At 58.5% G+C, this 22,185-nt stretch overlaps 2 protein-coding genes across 3 annotated transcripts in view; both read right to left on the bottom strand.

Annotated features, from left to right (window-relative positions):
* FLT4 (fms related receptor tyrosine kinase 4) overlaps positions 1–2,958 on the bottom strand; it is a 60,862-nt gene extending 57,904 nt beyond the window's left edge. The window contains exon 1 of the mRNA XM_075509440.1: positions 2,840–2,958. Within this exon, the coding sequence (XP_075365555.1) occupies positions 2,840–2,897 (58 nt within the window). The 5' untranslated portion in view covers positions 2,898–2,958. The remainder of the gene's footprint in view (positions 1–2,839) is intronic.
* Positions 2,959–7,688: 4,730 nt separating this feature from the next.
* On the bottom strand, positions 7,689–15,467 carry LOC142413644 (zinc-binding protein A33-like). Of its 2 annotated transcripts, none has more exons than XM_075509975.1 (7): positions 15,411–15,467; positions 14,503–14,777; positions 13,794–13,889; positions 10,236–10,469; positions 9,808–9,827; positions 8,921–9,036; positions 7,689–8,812 (listed from the first exon to the last, which is right to left on the bottom strand). In XM_075509975.1, exons 2-7 carry the CDS (start codon positions 14,773–14,775, stop codon positions 8,268–8,270), a joined length of 1,284 nt encoding a protein of 427 aa, XP_075366090.1. In that variant the 5' UTR covers positions 14,776–14,777; positions 15,411–15,467; the 3' UTR covers positions 7,689–8,267. The 2 variants fall into 2 exon arrangements, with proteins under 2 accessions (XP_075366090.1, XP_075366091.1); XM_075509976.1 differs by having other exon boundaries at positions 15,401–15,413.
* Between the last annotated feature and the right edge of the window lie 6,718 nt (positions 15,468–22,185).

The raw sequence follows: 22,185 nt of genomic DNA on the forward strand, positions 1-22,185 counted from the left end.
GACACGCTGGAGGAAGCCCCCTCCCGCCCCGCCTGCACTGCCGGGGACATTGTGCTGCTGGGGGAGTGTCCGCCCAACCAGACGTCAAATTGAGCTCAGCAACACACACCCTCGTGGCTGTTTGTGCAGGCAGCGAGCCGTGGGCTCGCGTGCCCAAGCCGAATCCCAGAGCAGTAGTTGCAGCCCATTCATCCAAAATAGTCGCTAAGCAGACGGCGGGTCACAAGGGCCGTGGCTGCCCCCTCCCCGGCAGCCCCCGGGGACCACGGGCTGCATCCCTCCCATCACCCCCCTCCTCCTTGGAGGCCCTGGCTCTGCTTCATCGCTAACAAGCGACTGGGTTAAGCCAGAGCGGGGTTTGTTGTACACTCGCAGGCTTTCGCATGAAAGGGTGTTGCTGAAATGGTCCATGTTTATTACTTGCAATAAAGCAACTGCTTCAAATCCCAGCTGCGAAGGCAAATGTTGCTGCTGGCACGGTCAGTGCGGGGCTGTCCGAGCACCCGGCCGGGGAGGTCTGCGCGATCTTAGAGGAGGGCAGGCAGCAGCAGCCAAGGCAATCGGCTCAGGTCCTACACAAGCACGGGCCCTTCCCTCATGCAAAGGGCGTATGCTCTTGAAAGCGGCAAGCCGGAGTCCCCAACAGGATTATTCGGCTGTGGGGTGGTCAGCGCTGCTCTTCGCCCAGAGCACTGTGGCTCAGGGAGCGCACACTCTCATCACCATTCACAAAGGTTACCCCGAGATGCCCTGGGATGCTGGGCTGAACCTCCACCCGCTCCTCCCATCACACTACCTGCAAGGGGCAGCACCCCGACTCCATTCCATCCTGGGAGCACTGCAGAGCTGGGACGTACGGAGAGCCCGTGTGCTCTTACACACTGCTCCCCCTGCTAGTGCTGGCCTGTTTAACCAGGTACTGGGGTGCAGGAACAAGCGGGACGCAGGACCCAGAGCCAGAACAGACCTTTCATGATCCCGAGATGAATATTTCACCCTTCCCAGGTGGGACAGTCTCACATTCCCATCCCTGCTTCCAAGGGGAGCAAATACTTGCACCCAGTTGGGATTATGGTTAATGAGGAATTTGTGGGTCCTTTACACGCTGACAAACTGGTCTCAGGTATAACTGAAGAAGAGGCAGCAAATCCCCAGGGTATGGTCCGCGACTTGAGCTCCACATCACCCTTCATCGCTGCACTGATCAGGCAGCACTGGGGAGCTTCAAAGCTCTGCGCAGCCCTGCGCTGACGAGGCCCGCACACCATGCGGCTGCGCTGGCCAGAGCCTCCCAGGCACCGCTCCCCGCACCTCCGGGAGATGAAAGAACCTGAGAACAGCTACAGGATGCTTTACAAATTGCTAACAAGAGAGCTCTGAACAGCTGCAGCTCCCGCCACAATGCCACCAGCAGCAGGTCCCTTTCTGCCCTGCCTCCTGGAGCAACCCCTGAGCTCTGGCAGCCTGGTGAGTCCTTCAGCCCTGTGGCACCAGAGCCGTCAGCAGCATTTTGGGCAGAGCAGGTTCACAGTGCCACTGCTGGTGATGCTGTCTGTACCGCACCTCTGCACGGCCACGGCCAGACCTGCAGCCCTCCCGTGAGCTCACTTCAACAACGGCAGCAAACGCCGCCGGTGATAGTGAGTCACTGAGCTGAGGCTACAGAAAATTCTATTTATGCTCCCAAAATTCATCTCCCCACGTTGCAAGCTTCCAGCGTTACTAACTTTCTGTCGGTCTTGCTCTGATCCAGGCTGTAAATGCTTTACCCGCACAAGCAGGAGCTTCCCTTTGGGAAGCTGGTGGGGCTGGTGCCCCGTCCCCGCTGCCCTGGCAGTGCCCACCCAGCTCTGCTCTGCCCTACGGTCTCTGCTCTCTGGAAGGGCGTTGCAGCCCCATCTCTGCTGTGGTTCCACATCCACCTGACCCAAGCTCTGGCCAGGGCGTTCAACTCGCTGCCCAACAGCCTTTTGCCCTAGAAGTGGTATGGGAAGGAAAAACATTTCACCAGGATCTGCTTTGGGTGAATTCCCAGGCAGACCAGAGCTGCCAGCGACCGGCTGGGAGAGCAGGCTGGACGGCATCGCATGGACCACCGCCTCCTCGCGCCTTCCTCCCCAACACGCTGCCCGGCGCTCACAAATTAATGACTCTGTGCATGAAAAAATAAACAAACAGAGCAGGGAGCCGGCCTCCAGGCTGCCCTCCCGGCCGGGCGCTTCCCAACGCAGAGAAATCCCTCCTGCAAGAGCCCGATGCGGTTTCTCCCCGCTTGCAGCAAGCGCACCCGCGGCACGGGCACGGCGTGGGCTCACCCACGGCTTCACCCTCGCGGCCCCGGACCCCACAGGGACGGCAGCGGGGTCCTCCCGTCCCGTCCTGTAGCTGCCGTCGGGGGCACCCGGTCGGGCACCGGGTGCCGTCGGGGGTGAGCCGGTCGGAGACACCCGGTCGGACACCGCGGCTCGTCCCTCTGTCGGGGACGGGGGACCCCGGGGCGGGCTGTGTCGGGGCTGGGGGACCCCAAGGCGGGCTGTGTCGGTCCCCGTCGGGGACGGGGGACCCCGGGACGGGCTGTGTCGGGGCTGGGGGACCCCGGGGCGGGGAGCGCCGGTCCCCGTCGGTGATGGGGGACGCCGCGGCAGGGAGCGCGGGTCCCTGCGGCGTCTGGGGACATGCGGGCGGCAGCGCCGGGTCCCGTCCCATCCCGTCCCGTCCCGCCGGGGCAGCCCCCCTCCCCCTGCGCCCGCAGGTGCGGGGCGGGCGGCCGAGCGGGCAGCCCGCAGCCCCGGCCGGGCAGGGCCGGGCAGGGCAGGGCAGAGCAGCCCGCAGCGCTCACCTGCCTCCGAGACAATGCCGAGCCAGAGCCAGAGGGGCAGCGTGCAAACTCTCTTCATCTCCGGGGCTGCGGGCGGGTCCGTGCGGGGCGGCGCGGAGCGATGCGGTGCGGAGCGCCCCGCGCCCGAGCTCTGCTCCCGCCGCGCCCCAGCTGCGGCGACGCGCGGCGGCGGGCGGGGAGCACCGGGGCCGCTTCCTTTTCCTCCGCCCGCCCGGGCCGCCCGCCGCTCTCCGCCGAGCCCGCGGGGCGCCGGGCGGGCGGCGGGGCGGGGCGGGGCGGGGCGGGCGGGCGGCGCGGGGGGAGCCACACCTGCGGCCGCGGGCACCGGCGGGGTCTGCACCCCCCGCGCCGGCGTGGGTGCGTGCCCGTCCCGCACCTGTGCGCGTGGGTGTCCCGCACCTGTGTGCATGGGCGTCCCGCACCCGCGTGCGTGGGTGTGCATCCCCCTGCAGCTGGGCGCGAGCGTGTCCCACGCCTGTGTGCACGAGTGCGCGTCGTCCCTGCCCCACGTACGCAGGAGCACCCCCACACCCGTGCGCGTATGCGTGCGAACGCAGGCCCTGCACGCCTGTGTGCACCCCGTACGTCTCACCTGCATCCCTGTGCACGCGCGTCGCCCCACGCCTGTGTGCGAAGGCCCACACGGCTCCTTTCTTGCGTGCGCCTGGGTGCACGTCCCGACCTCTCGGACCAGAGGGAATGCGCACAAATACCCCCTCACCCCAGCGTGCACACACCTCACCTGAACATACGCGTCCCACATCTGCCTGCACACGCACCTTCGTGCCGGCGTGCACCCCCCCAGAGCCCATACCTCCCACCTGCATGCACACACTCAGGCACACGGTCCTGCACACACCCCCTGAACCCCCACCCCTCCTGCACCCCCCAGGGGCACACAAAGATGCACACACACTTTCTCACACCTATGTGCACACACTTGCAGCCCTACTCATTTCGGGGAGCACTAGGGGGCCCCACTCATGCCATCCATCCATGCACACTGCCAGCAACATGAGGCAGCCACGTTGCCCGCCAGCACCTTTTCATGTGGCACACGCACCCCTCTCTGGCAGGTCTACACCGAAACCCATGCACAAGACCGTGGTGTTGGCAGCAGGATGGTGATGGTGCCGCTTCACACGTGCCAGCGGCGCTGCCCCCACACCACTGCCACTGCCAGTGACAGTGACAGCGGCTCCGGCTCGGTGCGAACCGACTGTGAACATGCTGCAGATGGAGGCGATGGCAGAGCTTTGGGAGTGCAGTGGCACGGCGGGCACAGCCCCAGCCGGCTGCCTGTGCACCAAGCGAGTGCTGAATGGATAAATAAGCACAGCCCCACACTGCGCCCAGGGGGGTTATTAATTATACATGCTTGCAAGCAGCGAAGAGCGAGCCTGAATGAGAACCATGCGCTCATGGCTTCGAAAAGGCATGAAAACTCGTGCGCTCAACTGCTCTAGTTGCCAACCCCATGGAAGAAGTCACCCTGTGCCTCTCCCAGAGCTGTCAGAGGGACTCCAAGACACAGAAGTTATTTCACCCGACTCCCCCTGGCCCAGTTAGTGAGATTTTAACCCTGAGACTGCTGGATGCGTTGCTTTTCAGCACACTCATCTTGGACCACCTCCCTCCTCCATCGCGAAGGAAAGCGGCAGTGTCCCTCTGTCCCTGGTGGGTGCCGAAATCCCTGCAAGTTTCTGCACAGGGATTTTTAAAACTTGCCATGACGATGGGGTGATGAGGCAGAGCTGGGGACCACACAGAGGGGCAGCAAGCTCACTGCTGCAGGGAGAAGAGCTGAGACTGTGGGATCAGACCCCTCCCTGGTGCCGGGAGCCGTGATCAGAGATGGGGCAGCCATGGGGCTCCTTGCCACGGCAGCATACCCACGCTGGGGACCACTGTGAGCATCAGAGGTCATCGTGCACCTCAGAGATGAGCAGCGAGGTGGTGAGGTGTGGACAGTGATGGAGGGATGAATCACATCGCACCGCTGAGACGCTGGAGAAAATGCAAGGCTGCCTGGAGAGGCTGAGTGCAAGAAGAGCAGAGGGTCTGACTGGGATGTGTGTGGGGATCCTCTGACACCCCAAAAATCAAGGGCTTTTGGCATCCTCCATCCATTGCAGTCCAAATGTGGCACCGTGCGGGCGGTGGCGGCCGGGACCAGCCTGTCCATGCTGCCATCTAACGGCGGGACACCGGGGAGGGCTCGCCCCGCCACGACGGGGAATTTTCCATCACAAACACAGGGTGACTGTGGGACCGATAGGACCTTTCCATTGTTGCCGCCCTGGGAAACAAAAGGATCTTATTTTAAAATCTTGCCCCTCTTCCGGCACGTGGGGGCACCCGAGGAAGCAAGGGCTTCCCCGAAGCACAGGATAAAGACACAGCCTCGTTGCAGCAGGGAACCAGGGCAGGAGCTGCCAGACACTGCCCAGACCCAGGCATGGCTATGGGAAAGGCACACTGGGATGGCTCCGAGGACACCCAGGGACAAAACGACAAGGTAACCTACAGGGAAAATACAGCCTGGTCCTGGGGGCAGATGGCGAGAGCCAGCCCTGGCAGGTGTAGAGCCTGGCTACTGGAGCAGAGAGGGGTGCTTCCCCCCCATGGTGCCCACTCGCCCATCCTCGTCCCCTCCTGCCCGAACTCAGGGCCAGGCCCAGCCGGTCACTGCATTCACACTACACCGGTGTTTTCTACTCCACAGTGCTATGGTTTATCAGCGAAATGTGTTTTTCAGACAGCGTTTAACGGCAGGCAGTATTTCCTCGCCAGGCTAACGCTGCACGTACAGCAGCTCGGAGCAGCGTTTTCCCCACACGTAGGAGCTGCCGTACGTGCTGCATGCAGGGCAGGGGCTCTGCCTGCCCCAGCCTCCCTGCCAGAGCCCTTCCACACCAGCAGGGCCAGGCGAGGACGTTATACCCTGAAACGCAGCTCTGCCTGGGAGCTGCACACCGTGGCCACCACATGCAGCCCAGCAGGAGGAGGAGAAGGAAGGATGTGCTTCCTCAGGAGCCTGCTCAGCGCAGGGATTTGGGACAAGCAGGTTTTGCTGCTCTCCAGCTCTGCCTTTGGCAAGGGGAAGGTGTAGGAGGTGGCAGTGATGGCACCGGCACATGTCGCAGAGAGTTGCTCGCAGCCCGTGCCGCCACACCGGCCCACGCGGCACACGGCAGCGGTGGGCAGCGGGAGCTGGCTGCCGCCCTCCTGCCTGCCGGCAGCCGCCGAAGCCTGGCTGCGCTCGCTGCCTGCCAGCGCCTGGCAGATCTGCTCCCCCATTGCACTTCGGGGATGGCTGCCTGCTGCTGCCCAGCCTTACTTGCCTGCGGTTTTGGGGCAGGTCAGGGAGGCGATGGGTTTCAGCTCCCCCAGCTACAGCTCCCTGCTGCGATCAAACCAGTCCCACCCTCCCGCAGAGGCTCCCAGCGCTTGGAGGGGGGATGACAGCCCCCTGGGACTGGGCCCTCTTCCTGCTCACAGCAGCATTTCCAGCCAGCAGCTCTTCCTTCACTCTTATTTCAGCTGGGGCTGGGGGACAGCAGGAGGACGAGGCAGGAGCCGGGAGAGGAGGCTTAGAGTCCAGCCCAGAGGCCCAGCAGGGAGGGAGCAGAACTCACTCACCAGCTAAAGCCCAACTGGGGACCACGAGGGAGCAGAACCCCCTGACAGCCCCTCCAAGCACACTTGACCCCAGAGCAAGGCTGCACAGAGCAGTGGCTTCCCAATAACCGGGTCCCCTCTGCACCTACCTCCACCCCATGCCCGCAGAGCCCCAGGCTGCTCTGCCGCTGCACAGGAGGGCACATCTGCCTGCATCTTGCATGGGTCATCCTCCCCTCCGGCTGAGCACAGAGCCTCCTCCTGCCCCAGCACAGGCAACCCCAATTAGGCAACCCCAAAACCAGGTGCTACAGCAGAGCCCGGCCCTGGCACACTGCAGTGGTGGTGCACCATAAGGGGGAATGTCCCTCGTGGCACCGTGGGAGGACAGGGCCCCCTGTCCCATCCCTGCTGGGCAGGGGGTGATCAGTGAAGGACTTGCTTTGACAAGTGTCCCTGTGGCCAGCTGTGGGAGCTGGAAAGCCCTCATGCCTGGCCCTTCCCCCAGCACAGAAAGCTGAGCCTCTGCAGAGGAAGAATTTGCAGGCATCAGCCAGCACCGGGAGCTACGCAGGATTGGGGTAGCTCCGGCCTCTGCTTTGACCCTGGAGCGGACTTGAGTGGGATAAACATGACAATCCCACCCACCCCAGGCACTGCCATCCTCCCTCCCACCCATTGCTCCCACCAGCCAGGCTCAGACCCACCCCAGCACCTCCTGCCTCAAGTGGACTCTGCTGACTCGTGAGCGAAGCCAAGCGAGCTGGGGATGTGGCCAGCACCCCCAGGCACGAACTACAGCAGCCAAATCCATTTGACTTCCCCCTTCCCGGGAGCCCCAGGCCACCCTCCCACAGGGGCAGTGATGCCGGTGGGGCTGCATGGGACTGACAGGCAAAGAGCCATGCTGGGACTGCTCGCTCCCAGCGGCGAAGGCTGCTGGGCCTTTCATGAAGTTGGCCTGAAATGCGACTTTGCATTTTTCACATACACAAATCCTTAAGGCCCAGGCAGGTAGTGCTCCAAGGGAAGGGCCGAGAGAGAGCGGCAACTCTTTCGTGGCTCCGGTGCTGCAGGCAGAGCAAAGGAGCCTGGGCTGGAGAAGGGGCCAGGGGCTCCTCTGTGCCCCCCAGGCTGTGCTACACCCCAGTGCAATCATTCACACACACACACACACACACCCCCCCCAGCATGCAAGCCACGAGCAGGTCCAGCAGGCAGTGGTCTTTCTAATGAGCTTTAATGGTGACCGAGTTGAGGGGAGGCAGCACCGCAGTCCCTGGGCTACCGTGGGTCCCACGCCGTGCACCGAGCTCCCTCTGCCGCCAGCCCATGAAGCTCTTCAAGCAGAGGAAGCCCACCCCGGGACACAGAGTTGAGGGGCAAGAGGCACCCAAAGGTGATCCGGGACCACTGCCCTCCTCCCCCACAGGGTTTATGGGTGGGAGTGCAGAGGGACAGGGGGTGCAAGCAGCCTGCAGCCACCTGCACTGCAGCCCTGTGGCTGCCGTTACTGAACTGTGCAATGCTCCGGCATGGAAGGTTGTTCTTCAAGGGGTGCCAGGCACCTCTGGGAATGCAGTGCGGCACCCACAGACCACAGCACAGAGAAGGGAGGGCAGATGGGAGCTGGGAAGAGACTCATCCCCCTCCTCCCTCCCAAAACTGAAACCAAAACAGCCCCTACAACACCCACCAGATCCATGTGTGCAAGATCAGCCTCCAGCATGGCCCCAGGCAGCCCGCCTAGGGAGAGAGACAAGGAGGCAGGCTGGTGTCCCCAAAGCACGCCGCTCCCCCCTGTCCCTCACAGGGCCAGGTGGCAGAGGCGCATGGGCTCCATGTTGTCCCTCCCATCACTGAAGCAGGTGCTGAAGAAGGGACAGTATCTCTCCGCAGAGACCTGGTGGAAGGTGAAGAGGTGGGACATGTCCCCGGCATCGAAGAAAGTGACAGTGCCCTCCTGGCAGTCCAGGAAGACCCCCACTTTCCGGGGCGGCCGGCGGGGAGTCAGGCGCACCCAGGGGGTGGCGGTGGCCCAGTACTCCGTCCTGTTCCGCAGGCGAAGCGTCCAGTAGCCGTTCTCCGGGCTCAGCTTGACCTTCGCCGCCCGGTCCACAGCCTCAGCAGCTACCCCCAGGTCCCACTTGGTTTTGCTGCCCACCCAGACCTCCCAGTAGTGCTGGCCGCTGTCAAAGGTCCGTGAGGCCAGAACATTGACGCACTGACGGAAGCGCTGGGGGCTGATGGGGACAGGCTGGGCTCGATTCCTCTCTGTCACTGCTGTCAGGTCTCTGGAGAAGACCAGGTTGGGGTGGGCTGACTCAGGGTCAAAGGTGAGTGGGGCAGGAGCTGTGGAGACATCGAGTATGGCATTTTATCGGTTGCATATTCCCTCTGCGGAGCATCCCCAGCCCTGCCACCATCCAGCACATCCATCCCTCATACTGATCCACTCACCGGGGCAGATGGACCGCAGCATCTGTCTCCAGAAGATGTACTGCAAGGGGCCGCTGCAGCTGTCCCTGTAGTGCTCCAGGTCGAAGGCAGGCTGGGGCTTGACATGCACCGAGGGCCTAGGGCAGAGAGAGCAGCAGTCAACCCCTCTGCCACGCTGCTAGCAAGGCAGGCGGGAAGAGCGCGGTCAGGACTGCAGCATGCTACCGTGCATGACAGATTTGGTAAAGACGCGACAAACCTCCCTTTCAGCTGCTTGCTTCCCCAGTGCAGCACTACCCCCAGCGCAGCAAGTGGCTCAGGGCAGAGGTGTTGTGGACCAAGACAGATCCGGCAGCACCGCTCGTGGAGTGGTGACTCACAGCAGACCAGCACCCAGCACACCCAAGCAGGACTCCTGCATGGGTGAGCAGGCCAGGCCTGCCTCCCACTGCAGCCCCAGGGAGGGAGGGGACAGGGACACGCTCCCCTATGGCAGTTCCGGCCCTCAGCTACTTGCAGCCTCAGACAAACCTGCACCTTGGGGTCAGTTTTACAGCCCTGTGAGTTGTACGAAGCTAAGAAAGGGCACGGAGAAGCCAAAGCACCCAAAGTCTGTGGCACCAGCCTTGCTCTTGCTTGCAGCATGCATGGCTCTTGCACCCATTCCAAACCAGCACATCTCCTCCACCCGCTCTTCCAGCCCAGCCGTCTTGACACGCATGCTCCCTGGGGAGAGCATCCAACATGTGCTGGGGACTAGCCCCCACCTAGCACAGCACCAGCAGCTCGCTGAGCAATTTATGATGTTTTTAAAACTTGAGATAAGATCCCTCCCCCGTGTGGTCCCAGCCAGGGACAGAGATAAGCTCCTGAAAAGGGAATCAGCTTCTTTCATGCCAGACACGTACTTGATATCCAGGCTCTCCACCTGCAGTGAGGAGAAGAAAGAATTAGCAGTCACTGTCTGTAATTCATGCAGCTGCACAAATAAGCTCCCTGTCCTGCCTCCTGCTGTCATGCAGCACAGCGATAGGAAACCAACCTGCCAGGACCCCCACCCTGGGGGAAACTGCCTGGGCACTGTGGCCAAGGCAATTTCACAGGGGTGACAGAGAAGGATGAAGGCTCCTGAGACCCACCACATCAGAGAGATCACCATATCCCTTGTGGCTAAAGCCTCCAGACTCCCAAGGGATTGGGTAGATAATCCAGAGGAATAGTGGTGAGAATGACTTCCAGGTACAGCCTAGTGCTGTCATTTAGGACTCTCCCCACCCCAAATTCAGATCCTGAAACACCCCTCAGCCTCCTGCCAGGGTCAGCCAAGCACGCTCACCTCCAGCAACGACACCTCTTCCATCTTGCTCAGGATCTGCTCTATGCGTTCTATGTCCCTCTGCAGCACCGACATCCCCTCCTCCAGCCGGTGGACGTCCCCGTTCAGCTGTGCCAGTGACTGCTCTTCCTTTTCGCCCAGCTCTGCCAGCACAGCTCTCTCCTCTTCCTCCAGGATCTGATGAAGGCGGGCAAACTCTGCATGGATTTTGAAGTTCAGCTCCCCAGACACCTTCTGAGCAGAGGGAAAAGGCAGAAGATGAGTCTGGCAGCTAAAACACAGAAGTAGGTGCACGGGATGGCTGGGCCGGTTAATGTGCTTAAAGAGTCCTGGAAATCAGAGTGTCTCAGACATACCCACGACTCTTTGGAAGGAGAACAGGACACAAGGACAACTTTCAAGAGTGCAGAGCCAGAACCAAAGGAGGAAAAAAAAAAACCCAAAAACCCCCAAAACAACAAACAAACCCAAGCTCTACCAATGGCTCAGTCACCTTAACTAGAAATCCTTGCACACAGCCACAGTGGAAGCCCACAGCCCTCTCCTACACCACCAGGAATTTGCTTGTGTGCAAGACTGGAGCTCTTTTGCTTTTCTGGAGCTGCAGACTCAGCTGTTCAGGTTAGTTAGGATTTATTTCACATTGTGCCAGACCCTGGGCAGAGCTGCCTGACACTGGTAACTTGCTCTTTCTCTCCGATGCCTCCGTCTCTCAGGGCTCCTGATTGTATAGGAGTGTCCTGGTTTCGGCTGGGACATTGCTGGGTTGGATGTTCAAAGGGAGGGTCCCCTCTACACATCATGCAACTGATGCTACGTGGAGTAAGTGGGTTGCACTGATCACACAACGGGCTCGGATAGGAAACCCCAATCGCCCAGGAATCTTGGAAGTAATTATGGACTGGCCAGAAGGCAAAGATTTCGGAATATCACCAGAGGAGGAGGTGACGCGTGCTGAGGAGGCCCCACTGTACAATAAACTGCCAGAAAATGAGAAGCAATATGCCCTGTTCACTGATGGGTCCTGTCATCTTGTAGGAAAGCATCGGAGGTGGAAGGCTGCTGTATGGAGTCCTATACGACAAGTCGCAGAAACTGCTGAAGGAGATGGTGAATCAAGCCAATTTGCAGAAGTTAAAGCCATTCAGCTGGCTTTAGACATTGCTGAACGAGAAAAGTGGCCAATGCTCTATCTCTCTACTGACTCATGGATGGTGGCGAATGCCCTGTGGGGGTGGTTACAGCAATGGAAGCAGAGCAACTGGCAGCGCAGAGGCAAACCCATCTGGGCTGCAGCACTGTGGCAAGATATTGCTGCCCAGATAGAGAACCTGGCTGTAAAAGTACGTCACATAGATGCTCACGTACCCAAGGGTCAGGCCACTGAGGAACATCAAAACAACCAGCAGGTGGATCAGGCTGCTCAGATTGAAGTGGCTCAAGTGGATCTGGACTGGCACATAAGGGTGAATTATTTATAGCTCGATGGGCCCATGACACCTCAGGCCATCAAGGAAGAGATGCAACATATAGATGGGCTCGTGATCGAGGGGTGGACTTAACCATGGACACTATTGCACAGGTTATCCATGAATGTGAAACATGCGCTGCAATTAAACAATCCAAGCAGTTAAAGCCTCTGTGGTATGGAGGGCGATGGCTGAAATATAAATATGGGGAGGCCTGGCAGATCGATTATATCACGCTCCCACAAACCCGCCAAGGCAAGCGCTATGTGCTCACCATGGTGGAAGCAACCACCGGATGGCTGGAAACTTATCCTGTGCCCCATGCCACTGCCCGGAACACTATCTTGGGCCTTGAAAAACAAGTCCTGTGGCGACATGATTATAATGAGAGGGAAAAAAAACAATGAGAGAGAGAGAAACAAAACCCAAGGGAGGGGAAAAAAAAAAAAGAAAATATATATAAAAAAAATTACAACCACTCACCACCTGCCAACTGACGCCCAGCCAGTCCCCGAGCAATGATCGCTACCCCCCGGCCAACTCCCCCCAGTTTATATACTGGGCATGACATCATATGGTGTGGAATAGCCCTTTGGTCAGTTTGGATCAACTATCCTGGCTGTGCCCCCTCCCATTTCTTGGGCACCTGGCAGAGCATGGGGAGCTGAAGGGGGGGAAGAATCCTTGACCAATGTAAACACCGCTTAGCGACAGCCAAAACATCAGCGTGTTATCAATATTATTCTTATACTAAAATCCAAAGCACAGCACTATACCAGCTACTAGGAAGAAAATTAACTCTATCCCAGCCGAAACCAGGACAAGGAGAGACGGAGGAGCTGCACAAACTAATCTCTGTAGTCAAGGCTGATAAAGTCCCATTCAGCTCTTTTCAGAGGTAATTTTTTTCCAGTTGTTTAGTCGGCCAGCCAACCTTGTGGTGCTCTCACTGCCTTCCTGCCTGTTTACAAGAGACAGCCAATGACTTTATTTTCCCAATCTTTAAGCTTTTAATCTCTAAGTGCAACCTTAGCCCTCATTATTTTCTTGAGGAGCACTTCCTGAAACACACATCCCTTTCTACCAGCAGGAAACCCATCTCCCCCAGAGTACATCTGAAGCTTCACCAGCCGGCACGACACCCCAGCCTCCTTTGCTCTAGCAGGCGCTTGTGCTGACACACCAGAACCACAGAGGATGTGCATGGCCTCCCTGTTCAGATTAGCAATTTGCTCCTTTACTCTTGAAGCACCTCTTAGTCAGCTCTTTCACCGCAACAGGACATCAGCCACACACGTGTATTTGCCAACACTTTCATTAACCTCAAAGGTCTGTTCCAAATCTGGCAGTGGGATAGAGATATGAAACACAGTGCAGGCAGGGGGGATCAGAGACTCCGGTCAGAAGGGAGGCTCCCATCAGTTTTATCTCACCTCTGAACTACTTGTGTTTTCCTTAAACCCTCCTTTCTTGGCTTTTAATACTTTTACGTCACTCAAGAAGGAAGCGCAGTCAGCCTGTGGCTGTTCTTGCTTCATTGATCAGTGACAAGGAGGCAGCCTGGTGCCTCTCAAGCCTGGAGAGAGCGGTCAGGCTCCTCACATCATCTCAGAGCTTCGCAGTGAATCCAAACATGGTCCTTGTGACACAGCCACTGCTCTCTGCAGTACTCACATTGCTGCTGACCCAGCTCCTTCAGCTTTGCTGCCACCCCTTCAGACACACAAGAGGATTTTTGATTAACCCTCTCCCAAGAATTAACCCTCTCCCAAAGTGGCAGTGCTGCAGGGCCAGAACAGGCTGCTCAGACGACAGCTCTCGCTGCTCACCCTGTCTCGGCTCTGCTGCACCAAGGCACCTTGTAAACGCTGCACTAATGAGTGCTTAATGCCTCTTCCGAAAGCCTCCACTGAGTATTCAGTAGTGATGGGCTTCGGCCTACATGCAGGGGAGTTTGTTCAATCCTTATGTAGTTATTCATCTAGATTTTTACAGGAAGCTGAGCTAAATCTCAGCTGAAGTGATAAACAGATCCTCTATGAACATTAACCCACAGTCTGTACAAAAAGCAGCTTTCACAGGGCATTACCGTCAGGCCACAGATGTCTTCCTGTGCCGCACGCTTCCTCCGCAAGAAGTTCTCCATCTCCTTCTGACGAGCTTGCAAAGCATCTTCCAGGTGCTTCTGCAGGAACGAGGAAAAGAAGGTGAGGAGAAGATTTCACTACTCTGCTGTGATTTAGGAGCAATCCCAATTCCTGAGGGCAGCATTAGAGAGAGGCTGCAACAGGATTTCTTATAGAGGCAGCAAGGAGAAGAAAGCACCTGATGCACAGGCTTGAGAACTATATATGTGTGCACATAATGAAACAAATTTATTTTTAAGACTGGCAGCTCCAGCCTGGGATATCTGTTTGCAGAAAGTTTAAAACCTGTGTGCTGTGAACTGCCTTGTGCAGGGACTGGCCCCTCAAGCAGCACACCCGGCACAAGCAGCACTCACCCCTGGCTGCGTGGTCCCTATGTTAGAAACAACCAGGCTGCAATGGAAGTTGGGCACAGCAGCGAGGGAAACAAATACAAGAAAAGAAAATGTCCAAAAGACAGACAGGTAGAAGGAAATTGGGAGAGGGAATGAATCAGGAAGAGACAGAGATGTCATTGCACTCGGGCCAGGTAAGGCACACACAGGGCTCCCCAGCAGGCTGCAGGAGGAGGGGGTGGTGGGCTCTTGCTGCCCGCGCAGGGCTCACGCAGCGCCCATCCCCTTCTCCCCCAGCCGAGCCGAAGCCACTCACCTGCATCTTGTGCCGGTGCTCTGCGGAACCACAGCGCCGCACCTTCTCCACCAGCCCCGACAGCAGGTAGTGGGTGCGGAAAGCCCGGCTGGGGAACTCGCAGCGGCACTGGGGGCAGGAGGGGACGCGGGCACAGCTCTCCCAGTAGCCCTGGATGCAGGCCTTGCAGAAGTGGTGCATGCAGTCCAGCATGACGGGCTCGCTGAAGAGCTCGCAGCAGATGGCACATGTCAGCTCCTCCCGCAGGCTCCGGTCCTGGCTCCTGCCGGCCATCCCTGCTGGCACACGGCTCCCACCCTGAGTTTCCTGCCACCACCAGCCCGGAACCCCCTTCCTCCTTCTCTCTGGGCTAGAGTGGACTTCTGCCTCTCCTCACGCTGGGCTCTGCTCTGGGGCAGGGCTTGGCTCCCAGACCTTGGGCAGGAAGCACAGAACCTGCCCAGGGGCCGCACCGGGTGTGTCCAGCCCCGGAAAGCCCCAAACGCTGGGGATTACAGAGAAGTCCTGGCAAAGGGTCAGTCCCTTTGCAGAATAACAACTTTCTGTTTCCCATTACTTCAGCATTACTGTTTCCCATTACTTACAGGCTCCAACAGGGACTGGCCGTGTGCCCCCGACAGGGCCCAAGGGAAGGGGCCAGCTGGCTCAGGGACAGCAAGCAGCCCCCCCACGGCCTGGGGAGCCCTGGGGTGAACCCCAGAGCCCGGCAGCCTGGCGGTGCCGTGTGCTGCAGCCCCCCGGCTGCAAAGGGGCCCAGCCCCAGGCTACCGAGAGCCCGCTGCACCCCGCGCACCCCCCGCTCCCCTGGGTACGGCCCCGGCCACCCCGCGATCCCGGGGCACCCACCGCGCTCACGCCCCTCGCTTTCCCCGGCCTCTGCAGCCAGCCCTGCCCGCACCGCACCGCACCGCACCGCGCAGCTCCGACCCTCCGCGCAGCTCCGAGCCTCCCAACTTTGAGGCTCCGCCCCGCCGCGCCCGCGGATTGACGCCCGCCTCGACCAATCGCCGTGCGGATGACCCGCCCGCCCGTCCGCTCATTGGAGAAAAGCTGAGGCCGGAGGCTGGGCGGGGCTCCGGCATGTGGCGTGGTCACGTGTGCGCAGGTCGGGACAGCTGCTGGGGCCTCGCGCGCCGCCCGTGGGAGTGCGCGTGCAGCGAACCGGGAGCGGCGGGGAGCGGAGCGGAGCGGAGCGGAGCTGAGCTGAGCTGAGCTGAGCTGAGCTGAGCTGAGCTGCAGAGTGCTGCACTGCACTGCCCCTGCCCTGCACTGCCCCTGCACTGCCCCTACACTGCACTGCCCCTACACTGCCCCTGCACTGCCCCTGCCTCTGCCCTGCACTGCCCTACGCTGCCCCTGCACTGCACTGCCCCTGTACTGCCCTGTGCTGCCCCTGCACTGCCCCGCCCCTCCACTCCCCCTGCACTGCCCTGCCCTGCCCTGCCCTGCACTGCCCCTGCACTGCACTGCCCCTGCACTGCCCCTGCACTGCACTGCACTGCCCTGCACTGCCCCTACACTGCACTGCCCCTGCACTGCACTGCCCTGCCCTGCCCTGCACTGCCGCTGCACTGCACTGCCCCTGCACTGCAGGCACTGCCCCACTGCTGCATTCCGCAATGACAACATGGAAATGAGATCCGGGGAAATCCCTTCCCCTCTCTTCCCTGGTTTCCCTTCACTGTAGGTCTGAAGCTTGCAGGAACTGAGCCAGCTCTGCAAGTCACCTTCAGGGAGCAACTCAGACCAATGCTTTGGGGTCACAGCTTCAGGTTTCGCTCAGTAATCACAAGGGCTGCAGGCTTGTTAGGAAAAGAAAGAAGGAAGGGTTTTCATCCTTGTGTGGTCACCTGATGCTGGGCCCTGGGATGTTGTGGGAAACAGCAAACACTGGCAGACATGGGAGAAAAATCACAAGAGCTGTCGATACTGGAGGTAAAAGCAAACAAAACTGAAAGGAGGGAACACACAGGGACAAGCAGCTGTTGCAGAGGCCATCTCTCTTCTAACCGCTGTTAGAATCAGAGCATCCCCCCAAAAGGGAGATGTGCCGGGCAGTGTCCATCTACCATGCTCCTGCTGCTCTACATTTTCTCACCACTAGAGCAGTGCAATTAATGCAGAAGATGTTTCCACTCATCTTCATTTGCTTGTCTGAGGGATTTTCCCAGGCTTTCGCTTGCCCTGTGCGTGCTTGCTCACTGGCATGTGGCCACAGCAGCTCTGCTTGCAGGCATCGGCCTTCCCCTTGTCTCCGCCAGCTCCTCAGGGTCATACGCTCAGCCACAGCCCCACGCCGATGTTTGGACTTTGAGCATCGCTGACTACAGGAGGAGCAATCGGTCCTGGGGGACGCTGGCCATGGGCAGGCGAGATGCACCCCGGGCAGCCTCCTGCAGCCACCTGGGCACAACGCAGTGATGAGCTGAAGCTCCTCATCGCTCACCATTGCTCTGCAGAGCTCTGGGGTAGGCAGCGTGAATGCTGGAGTGTGCGATGGGGCGGGATGGGGATGCCCCCAGGGAAAGCACTGAGCTCCAGGAGGTGCCGTGGACAAGGGGGGAGGATGTGGGCTGCTGTGAAAGTGCTCTGAGGCCTCTGGGCGGCCAAAGAAGTGGCAACCGTGGACACCAACAAGGTCAGGCCATGCCCAAATATGCCGCCAGTCCCAACACAGTTATTCTGGGGGCTCAGGACCTGCTCCAGCTGGTTAAGCAAGGCAGGGGTTGGCTGCACCCTCCTTGCTCCAGTCCCCATGGTGCAGAGGGACAGGGATGCTCAGCCCCTGCTGCTCACCAGGCGCTGGGGGATGGGAAACACTTTCCTGGCAGGAATTGTTTCCAATAGGCTGAACCTGCTCCCATTTCTATCTTTTTCCTCTCTCCACTGCACAACTCAGCGGGATCCCCATGGGAATGTCACTAGGACAGTGACATCGGGACCCAGGGATGACCGAACAATCTCCGCTTAGCTGTGACTTAATGCACCAAAACCTCACTCCCCACATTTATGGAGTTTTGTGCTTCCAGTAGGCTGGATCTCACCATGCGAACGGGCTGGGGCTTGCCGGGAGCAGTGACCGCTGCCAGCCCAGTGTGCCGCAGCTGCTGTGTGAGTGGGCAGCGCCCGCGCAGCGGGAGAGGGGCTGGCGTTACGTGTCATCCCCCAGCCATGTGCCAGCAATCCCCAAGAAATAGCTGGCTTTGAACTGGTGGGTTTTGGATGGGAGCTGAATCATCTGCTTAGATGCACCCTTTTGAGAGGGAAATGGCTTCATCACCCATGTCCAGTCTCTGATCTCCTGGGTTTGCCGCTGTTTCTCCAGCAGTATAGACTATGTACAGACACACACATACACACACACGCGCCAGCAGACAAGACACCCAGCCCAGGGCACGCGGCCTCTGGTAAGCCAAGGTGCTGCTCCCTGACCTGTTGCAGCTTGCGGAGACATGATCCATTATTTGTATGGCTCTGCACAGAGGTAAAAGCATCGATAATTGCTTTTCAGCAGAGATCTGGAATGTGCTGTGAAAGGCTATGTTCCCCAGCAGCCCGAGCCATCAGTGCTGGGAGACGTCCCCGTGAATCAGCGTCTGTGGTACGTTTGGAGAGCTCGTCCCTCCCCGTGGGGCTGGTTACAGAGGCCAGGGAGGTGACAGCCTCCAATGTGAACCTCCACGCACCCCGGGGCAGCTGCAGGCCTGTTGTTTGGAGAAGGGGAGTCCCTCTGTATCCAGATAACTGAAGCTTCACCCTTAAACAGCAGAATTTGGGATAGCTCAGCTGATGTTGAGCTCCTTTGTCAGCTCCCCTGTTAGCCCCAGCTGGAGGCATGGGGCTGGGCACTCTGTGCAGTGTGAGCAGCAGGAGCATCCCCCCCGCTGTGGCACCAGGCTGGGGCCGTGCCAGCGGATACCCTGCCTCCAGGGCTGGCACGGGGCTGCGGGATGCTGCTCTCATGGGAGCGATGCTCTGCACCAGGGCATGGCGCTGCCAGCTGGGTCCAGGTGCTGCAGGACACCCTCCAGCACCCAAGGGAGTCCTGGACGCCCTGATGTCTTGCCTCGATTTTCCCAGATAACTCCCCTTGCTGCTGACAGGACCGATCACCCATGTAAAATTGCTCATTTCCATCTTTGCCAGTTTGAGCTGCAAATGCAGGTTTCGGAGCCAAAGGAGGAGTGGCACCATTTTACCATGCCCTGCACTAATCCATCAATCCCAGAAGAAAGTTGTAATACAGGCTGGGATGTCCTCGTCATGGCCGTTTAACTTTCTGGGACGTCAACTACGAGATCTAAAGCTAACAGTGAGTGGCAGTCGTTTCCCAATGAACACGTCTCCCATCTGCAGATTGAAAACACACGCCCGAGCGTCCCCCGGTCTCGAATTCTTGTTTAAGTGCTGCTGGCATCTCCTTCCTTTCAGCACTCTCTTCAGTTGGCAACGTAATGTTTTTCTTTATTTTTTTAGCATATTTCTCTTGGGTTAAGCTCTGGGCTGGGACCTGAGAACGCCATGTTTGGAGAGCCTGATGATGCACTGGGGAGATGCAGGATCTGGGAAGGGTCTGGCCGAAAACTCATGGATTGAGTCCAAACCCCTTCGTGGTTCTCTGCTCAGTGCAGTAAACACGTATTCTTGGAGATGGGGGTCAGAGGCACTGTTTGGCCTTACAGAAGGAGGGAGATGAAGGGGGGAGTGCATTGGGTCCGGCTGCTGGAGGGCTTCACTGGGCTCCCAGCGATACACGAGTGGAAGGGGAAGAAACTGCTGATCTGCAGTACCGGTCCCTTGTGTCGGCTCTCCAAACGCAGGCAGAAAAGCTCGACAGGGTTTGAGAAGCTTTGCATTTCGATTTCCCTTTTTCACTTTGTTCTGAGTACAAATAAACACTGAGGACTTTGATTCCTCTGGATCCCGCTCTCCCCTGCGGCTCTGCCTGAGCGGTGCCTGGCGATGGGGGAGAGGAGCGGGCAGAGGGGTAAACTGGGGCTGGAGCACTCGGGTCCTGCAACAGGGAGGTGCTGGGCAGCCCTCATCGGGTGACTCCTGCGCTCGCTGGTCTGTGCCCCCCTGCACCCACCGGCCCGTCCCCTGTAGAGTGGAAACCCGGAGGCAGGGGGTTCTCCAGCCATGAACGTCGGGGCGAGATGGCGGTTTTGATGTGGCTGTACGGGAACAAAGAGCAGCAGCACTTGGCAATTCCCAGCTCAGCTGCCTACTGGGGTTTGAAAGCCCACATGTGGGAGTTTGTTTTAAGCACAGTCGAAAGACTTACCAGTCCTATCCTCTCTCCTTACCCTGGGACCCTTCGGCAGTCCTTATTTCCACATTTCAGTCACTGAGCTGAATTAAATCTGGTCTTTTGCACATGCTGACCCGTACAAGCCCCAGGGGAAGGGCTCTATGGGGGTGAGGATGGGGCAGCCTGGAGCCAGCCCTTCCCGCTGCCCACGGCATCCCTGGCCAGGAGGGAGTGTGGTGCTGCCGGTCCAGGAGAAATCACCAGACTCCCACCGTCCCCAAAAGCAGGCTGCACCCCAGGAGGCTCCGCTTCGGTGGGCTCCTGCCAGTTCTCTCCTGTGCTGAGACCAGGAGGGAGGAAGAAAGGGGAAGGGAAAGCAGCAAACAGAAAGGAAAAAGTGAAAGAAGAAGGGATGAGGTGAATCAAGGTAACAGCTGCATCACTGTCAACGAATATTACACGTCCCTCTGTGACCTCAGCTGCAGGGACATGATTTAAAGGCCTCGGTTAGAAAAGTGAGCAGGAAATGAAGCAATGCTCCGAGATATGATATCTTTGGATAAATAGCTGGAGGAGGAGGGTGACTAAAGGGTACGCCGTTATTTGCCAATATTTTCTTCCCAGGCCCAAATGACACTGCTGTTTTCCTAAGGCAGAGCCTTGTGCTCTGAAGGTGTCCGACTGGCTCCAAGTACCCCCATGAACTGGCAAGAACATGGTCCAGATTAAGAGCCAGATGGAGATGGTGAGAGCTGTTGAGCAGGTTCAAACCATCCCAAACATGAAAGGACCCAGGTCAAGTAAGGCCAGCGGTCTAACAGTTTGTGTCACTTTGTCCCTCCTGTGTCCAGGAGCTCATGGAGAAGGGTTGGGGACCTGCACGGACAAATCCATCTCCTACTGCATGGAGGGAATTTGCACCATGGGACTGGGGCTCTTCTGAGCCCTTGGATGCTGCATGGCTCTGGGGGCACTGGGCCTGTGGGACGGTTTAACCCACAGCCCACTGGTGATAGCATGTAGGAAACAGCTCCTGGAGCAGGCGCAGGAGGATCAATGCTGCTTAATCATGGCTTTTTTTTTTCTGGGGATGCTCAAATAGCTCATTTCCTAGGGGCCAGATTCATATAGCTGCTGAGCTTCTCAGCCCAGTCTCCCTCCCCAGGACTCCTCGTGTAAACCATCACGAGCCGGCCCGCCGGGCGGTCTGACACGCCGAGATGTGAGATTCCCCATGCCGCCCTCCGGGCAGCCAGGAATCCACGTTTGCATTCCACCAGCATCCTTCAGCTCCCCACACCCAGGCGCCAAAACCAGGAGATTTCTGCAAATATTAACATTTCTGGCTGCCGCTTGTTTGCCTGTTTATTCTGAGCTATGCATGAAACCTCTCTGATATTCCACACACAGCACAGGGCTTGGCCAGTTTTGGCTTTGTCCTCTCAGCCTTCCCCATGATGGGTCATGCTTCAGCTCCCCAGCCAGCCCGTTGCCTGGCCCCAGGTGAAGGATGCCCCGTAATGCTCCTCTGCTGCACTTGGATGCCTGGTTCACGGTGAGGCTGCCAAGCATTCACAGACGTGTCGAGTTGCCTCTGCAGGGCCTGAAACATGTGGATTTTTTTTTTTTTTTGAGGTTTCTGACCTCAGCTCTGTACAGCAGGGATGTGGGAAAGGTCTTCATGAGTTCATCCTACAAAAATGTGTTGGACAGGCTTGGCCGCTCAAGGTGCTCGAGTCTTTTGTGGGTTGTCATCCATATTCCACAGTCAGAACACAGTAGCCATGAAATCCATCCCTGCGGTCGCATCACATCCCCAGATTGCTTTCCCCTGGCTGGTCTGAGGCTGTTTGCTATATTCATTACTTGCATTAAAGGCAGCCACAGAGCCCAGTTCTCTGCAGCACCCCCAGATGTCACATATGAAAATCTTCAGCCCGTTCAGTGGAGATGGAGAGGATTCATTTACCTTCATGCAGCCTTCAAAAGCCAAGGGACGTTTCTGTAGAAGACCCGGCAAAACAAGATCTCTCAGTGCAGCATTTCCTGCAAAGCACAGGTTACTGGGCATAAATGTTCCCCCTTGCTATTTTCCTTGGGCTTTGCTATCCGAGAAAGATGCAGATGTGCTCCAAAATCTCACTCATTTTGGAGAAACTTAGACTCATCACCGCCTGCAGCTCAGCAGCCTCAGCCTGGAGGCTCCCTCCTGTGACCCCAGGCAGGATTTAAAAGCAGCTCTTCGCACTTGGCTCTACCTTTCCCCCTTCTGTTTTCTTACTGGCACACAGTGAAAGCCGGAGCCTGAGCATTACCAAAGTGGTCGCCAGAAACAAAATGAAAGAAATCCCGTTGCCATTGAGCGAGATAAGCATCTCCTTTAAGGAAAATAATTAAAGTGGCTATATCTTTGTAAAAAAATCTGGAACATC

This window comes from Mycteria americana, chromosome 8 (genome assembly GCF_035582795.1).
Source record: "Mycteria americana isolate JAX WOST 10 ecotype Jacksonville Zoo and Gardens chromosome 8, USCA_MyAme_1.0, whole genome shotgun sequence".
NCBI classification, from domain to species: domain Eukaryota; kingdom Metazoa; phylum Chordata; class Aves; order Ciconiiformes; family Ciconiidae; genus Mycteria; species Mycteria americana.